This window comes from Canis aureus, chromosome 18 (assembly GCF_053574225.1).
Source record: "Canis aureus isolate CA01 chromosome 18, VMU_Caureus_v.1.0, whole genome shotgun sequence".
Taxonomy (NCBI): domain Eukaryota; kingdom Metazoa; phylum Chordata; class Mammalia; order Carnivora; family Canidae; genus Canis; species Canis aureus.
Window position 1 is genome coordinate 60,187,040 of NC_135628.1, and position 6,474 is coordinate 60,193,513.

At 42.4% G+C, this 6,474-nt stretch overlaps 1 protein-coding gene and 1 pseudogene across 1 annotated transcript; both read left to right on the forward strand.

Moving 5' to 3' along the window:
* Positions 1 to 1,310: 1,310 nt before the first annotated feature.
* LOC144288426 (olfactory receptor 2L5-like) lies at positions 1,311 to 2,249 on the forward strand. Its single transcript, XM_077855929.1, has one exon. It carries the CDS (start codon positions 1,311 to 1,313, stop codon positions 2,247 to 2,249), a length of 939 nt encoding a protein of 312 aa, XP_077712055.1.
* Positions 2,250 to 4,178: 1,929 nt separating this feature from the next.
* LOC144289204 (suppressor of cytokine signaling 6-like) lies at positions 4,179 to 6,107 on the forward strand (annotated as a pseudogene).
* Positions 6,108 to 6,474: the final 367 nt, after the last annotated feature.

The window sequence follows — 6,474 nt, forward strand, 5'->3', positions numbered from 1 at the left end:
TTTAATTTATTTTTTATTGGTGTTCAATTTACTAACATACAGAATAACCCCCAGTGCCCATCACCCATTCACTCCCACCCCCCGCCCTCCTCCCCTTCTACCACCCCTAGTTCGTTTCCCAGAGTTAGCAGTCTTTACATTCTGTCTCCCTTTCTGAACAAATGATTCAGCAGTAATGTTACCTGACTGAAAGAATGTTTGATTTGATGCTACTGTGTAAAGAAAACTCTAGAAGGAAATATTGCTCCTCAACAGACACTGATAGGCTGCTCTGCTTTAGAAGTACATCTTAGACATCAAATAAAGCATTTATTCTTAAAATAACTAAATACTCTGTGTATTTACATTGCTTTTTCTATGCATATATTTTGAATGAACGTCTGATTTCAGCAATACTTGTGTTTGTGTATGGCAGCAAAACATATATATCCTAATTAATTATTAAAAAATATATATGGCATTTTGGGGCACCTGAGTGGCTCAGTGGCTGAACATGTGCCTTTGGCTTAGGTCATAATCCTGGGTTTCTAGGACTGATTCCCACATCAGGATCCCCACATGGAGTCCGCTGCTCCCATGCTTATGTCTACCTCTCTCTCTCTGTGTATCATGAATAAATATAAATATACACATATATAAAAATATATATGTGTATATATATATAAATGTATATATACGTGTATATATATGTACATATGTATATATATATATATAGATATAGTTTATATTTTGGTTTTCCATGTTTACACACACACACACGGCATTTTTAGTGACTTTAAAGATTTCCTGAAAAAGACATAGGCTAATAATACTTGCATCTGCAAATTTTGTTTTTCACAGTAAATAACAGCTGTATTAGATGTTGAAATAAAAATTACTTTTTGTTTATATCTGAAATCGAGATGTCCAATTTCAACTGTTTCTACAGCAAACTAACAGGAAAAAGATCACCTAAAAACATGGATCTTTTTTAAGGCGAGCTATACATGAATTTCACATTGGCATTTTCTTCAGTTTTCACCTCAACTATCAGTACTTAATAGTTTTAAAAATCAAACATAATTTGCTAATAATGAACAACTGCACACTTCATACTATGACCATTTGATAACTGGTCACATGAAAATTTTAAACTCTAGGTAACTAAATAAGTTTGTTTCAGTTTTCCAAAGTAGAAAAGTTCAATTATGCACTTAACGGCTGTATGATTAAATGATACAGTAGGACCAAAGTGACTTATTTAAAATACTTTCTTTTTAATATTTGATTTACTTTTCTGTCTGCTTTCAGGAAAATTATATCAATGTCCCATGGAAAACTATACTCAAACATCAACTGATTTCACCCTACTGGGCTTGTTCCCACCAACAAGAATTGGCCTGTTCCTCTTTATTGTCATCGTTCTCGTTTTCCTAATGGCTCTGTTTGGCAACCTGTCCATGATTCTTCTTATCTTCAGAGACACACATCTCCACACACCCATGTATTTCTTACTCAGTCAGCTCTCTCTCATTGACCTAAGCTATATCTCCACGATTGTCCCCAAAATGACCTACAATTTTGTGTGTGGAAACAAGTCTATCTCCTTCATTGGGTGTGGAGTTCAGAGCTACTTTTTCTTGACTTTAGCAGGTGCAGAAGCTTTGCTCCTGATATCTATGGCCTATGATCGTTATGTGGCTATTTGCTTTCCTCTTCACTATCCCATTCGTATGAGCAAAAAAGTATGCATGCTGATGATAACAGGATCTTGGATAATGGGCTCAGTCAATGCTTGTGCCCACACTGTATACGCCTTCCATATACCTTACTGTCGATCCAGGAACATCAACCATTTCTTCTGTGATGTCCCAGCCATGTTGACTTTAGCCTGCATGGACACCTGGGTCTATGAGTACACAGTGTTTGTGAGCACCATCCTCTTCCTTGCATTTCCATTCATTGGCATTGTATGTTCCTATGGCCGGGTCCTCCTAGCTATCTGCCACATGCAGTCCACAGAAGGGAGGAAGAAGGCCTATTCCACCTGCAGCACCCACCTTACTGTAGTGACTTTATACTATGCACCTTTTGTTTACACATATTTATGCCCGAGATCCTTTCGATCTCCAACAGAGAACAAGGTCCTAGCTGTTTTCTACACTATCCTGACCCCAGTGCTCAACCCCATAATCTACTGCCTGAGAAACAAGGAGGTGATGGGAGCCCTGAGACGATTGATTCAGAGAATCTCCTTTGTTAAAATGTAGATAAAGCTTTTTACATATGTATGCAACATTGATTATAAGCCCATTCATTAGTGTACAGTAATTAAAATATTATTTTTAAGACTTTATTTATTTATTCATGAGAGACACAGAAAGAGAGAGGGACAGAGACACAGGCAGAGGGAGAAGCAGGCTTCATGCAGGGAGCCAGATGTGGAACTCTATCCTGGGTCCTCAGGATCACACCCTGGGCTGAAGGTCATGCTAAACTGCTGAGCCACCAGGGTTGCCCATAAAATATTATTTTTTGCTTACAGTGCTAGGACTAAATTTAGAAGATAAGATTATAACTAATGTTGGACACAATTATTTTATATTACCTGCAAGATAATATATATTAATATATATTCTCACTCTGAAACTTACTTTTCTTTCGTGTTACCCTTTCTCATGAATTTCCATTGCAATAATTGCTAACATGTTTTCAATGAAACTGAAAATGAAAATGGTTCTTTTTCATTTAAAAATAAAAATGTAAATTGTTAATTGATGTTCTTCAACATAAGAGTTCAGGTATTTTCAATTTATTTTCCAATACATTTAAATGGAAAAATATTTGTTCCTGAATTCTTAGATCTAATTGAAAGTCAGAAAACTTCTCATATCTTGTGACTAATCTGTTCTAGTTTCTTTTTTTTCAACTTGTGGCAACTTATCTTTAGAAAGATGTATCTGAGACTTAGAGATTCTAAAATCCTTATACCATTCTGAATAAAATATACTAAGTTTATGCTCCTCTTATGCGAGTGAATCCTAGAAAAGTGATTTCATATCATGTATTCTGAAAGATCAAGTATAAGGACTTGAATGTGTCAATAAATATCAAGAATTGTGAGGTCAATTATAAGCTGAGTGTATTGAAAGTTCAGTAGGGTTAGCAGTTTCAAGGAAATTCACCAATGGGAATGCTCTGACCATTTGCTCAATAGCCACTGCTATCCTTACACAAAATCATGTTCATCATGTGATATTTTATTTCCCACTCATTATGTTTCATAGTTTTCCTGAAACAGGTTAGTGGGAGGTCAACTTACATATACCAATTTTAGTCCTTGATAAATTATTTTTCAACACAGGAACTATTATCACATCTAATAAAAAACCCTCAGCTCAGGTGAACTTCCAACTCAAGTAGATTTTTATTACTTCTCATCACTGGTAACTGAAGAAATGATCTTTATTTTCCCTGATTTGGCAGAGAAGGTAGTGGTCATATCCCATGACAACACAGATGAAAATATGAGTTCTCATTTGCAAAAAAACCTTTTTCTTCAAAATTAATTTACTACATATGAAATGCAATGCAATACCCAGGGCAATTTACACGTTTAATGCAATCCCTATCAAAATACCATGGACTTGGACGCCCGCCTGTGCTGAGGGCCGAGTGGAGGGCGCGGGGCGGCCCGCTCGGCTCCTCTGCTCCCGCCTGGTGCTCAGGCCCAGCCGCTGCCGCCGCCGTGCACCCCTCCTGGAGGAGGAAGAGGAGGAGGAGGAGGAGGAGGAGGAGGAAGGAGGCAGGAGGAGGAGTTGCGGGAGAGGAGGGGAGAGCGGGGCAGTCGCGCGGTGCTGGGCGAGGAAGCAGAGCAGGCCACGCCGGGCATCACACTTGGAGACTGTGTTTGGGGAGAGGTGGTTATCCCATTGTCCTTGGGGGCAGACTGTTTAATAGAGAAGAAAGAAAGAAGAAAAGACGGCATATCTCTGAAGGCCCGGGAGACAAACCGTTATCTGAGCATCAGTAAACCTGAAGACGTCACTATGCCATCCTGAAATCTTCCAACAGAGCATGGCTCCAAAGGGTCTATGAAGCTGGAAGAGTACCTAGACGCAGCATTGCAGCCCCTCCAGATGTGTGCGGAGAGTCTTCTGGAGAGAAGGTGATCCTCTTGCAGAAGGTAACTAGTCATAATGAAGAAAATCAGTCTTAAAACCTTCCGAAAATCTTTCAACTTGAATAAAAGTAAAGAAGAAACGGATGTCATGGTCGTACAGCAACCGTCGCTAGGCAGTGATTTTGGAAAAGATGATTCCTGGTTTGGTAACTGCTACGGGAAGGATAAGGCCAGCTGTGGTATCACTAATGAAGACGAGAAAGGTGGGAAGGGCAGATCGAAAAGCAAAAGCCTAATGGGTACGTTAAAACGACGGCTGTCTGCGAAACAGAAGCAGAAAGGCAAGGGCAGCACACGGTCCGGGAGCTCTGCCGACGAGGACACCTTCTCCTCCTCCTCGGCACCCCTGGTCTTCAAGGACGTGCGAGCGCAGAGGCGCATCAGGTCCACGTCGCTCCGCAGCCACCACTACAGTCCCTCGCCAGGGCCTCTGCGGCCCACAAACGCTGAGGAGACGTGCATCAAAATGGAGGTGAGAGTCAAAGCCTTGGTTCACTCTTCCAGTCCGAGCCCAGCCCTGAATGGGGTCGGAAGGATTTTCACGACCTTCAGGCTGACAGCGTGTGCCAGGAACACAGCAACTCGCTGAAGAATCCGGAATCTCAGAATGGAGACTTGCATCTTCACCTGGACGAACATGTGCCTGTAGTTACCGGACTTACGGCCCAGGCCTACACTCAGTACACCGTGCCTTTAGATGCGGGGATGCACCCTTCGGAAGGACCGCGTACCTATAGTCTGGACGCTTCTTCTCCCACGGAAGTGTCTGCGGTCCCTCTGCAAGTGGGAGGCAGCTCCTTTGCCGAAGACGAGAATCAGGTAGAGCAGGACCTCGTGGTGGCCCCGGAGATCTTTGTGGATCAGGCGGTGAACGGCTTGATGATTGGCACCACAGGAGTCAAGTGGCAGAGCCCCAGAGCAAGTCATAACGACGCCCCCCCCCCCCGCCCCGCACTCTCACCGTTGTGCGTTGGTCTCTCCAATGCAGACCAGTCAAATCCAAAGGAACTTCATTGGGCTCACCGGCACAGATGCCCACGTGGCTGAAAGTATGCCCTGTCATTTGAATTTTGACCCTAATTCTGCCCCTGGGGTCGCTAGAGTGTATGACTCCATGCAGAGCAGTGGTCCCATGGTCGTGACAAGCCTTACAGGGGAGCTGAAAAAACTCGCGAAACAAGGATGGTACTGGGGACCCATCAGACGCTGGGAGGCAGAAGGGAAACTAGCAAACGTGCCGCATGACTCTTTTCCTTTTCGGGATAGTTCTGACGTCCGTCACCTTTTAAGAGTGAGCTTTCGCTCCCATGGCAAAACACTTCACACGAGAATTGAACACTCAAATGGTAGGTTTAGATTTTATTAACAACCAGATGTGGAAAGGCGTACGTCTATAGTTGATCTTTTTTTTTTAATAATAAATTTACTTTTTATTGGTGTTCAATTTGCCAACATACAGAATAACACCCAGTGCTCATCCCGTCAAGTGCCCCGCTCAGTGCCCGTCACCCATTTCACCCCCAGCCCCCGCCCTCCTTCCCTTCCACCACCATTTCCCAGAGTTAGGAGTTAGGAGTTTTTATGTTCCGTCTCCCTTTCTGATATTTCCTACCCGTTTCTTCTCCCTTCCTTTCTATTCCCTTTCAATATTATTTATATTTCCCAAATGAAAGAGAACATATGTTTGTCCCTCTCTGACTGACTTACTTCACTCAGCATAATAATTACATAATTATTACTTCTAATATATTCCCAATATGCTTTATTGCAATGACAACCTGTGGGCTTTAATTTGTGATAATTTAAAGACAAGGATTACTATGAAGCTCTACAGCATATCCTCTACTGGCTCTCAAGCAAGATAGAGAATAATTTTGTGAATGACACAAGAATGAGCTTTAGTATGGAAGTCAGCCTGAGCCCCCATCATGAGTCACTGCTGTAGCCAGGCAGAGCTCCACCTCTCTTCTGGCAGTGGTCCCTTTCACCATTTTGGCTGCCTCAGCAGCTGTTCCTGTCTCACCGACACCTCTGGACCCAGTCCCAACAGAGCTACTCTCTTGGAGTCTGGTAACATCCTGAGCAAGATGTGTGTGTTCCTATGACAAGGCCAGGGTTACTGCTCTGTGTGCATGTTGCCTGAGCCCATAAATGTCAGCACTGTTGCTGGACCAAAATTACCTGCCAGTGCTGCCACCAAGAATAGTACCTCTGCTCACATGTATACTCAAAAAGAAAATGTTCAAAATTTTCAAGATGGCAAAAACAGGACATTGAAGCAATCAAAGAGACTTTGCAAGCACACAGTCCAC

Bases quoted from the DNA above. Each gene is read 5' to 3' on its own strand.
- LOC144288426 (XM_077855929.1), top strand. From the start codon at position 1,311: ATGGAAAACTATACTCAAACATCAACTGATTTCACCCTACTGGGCTTG.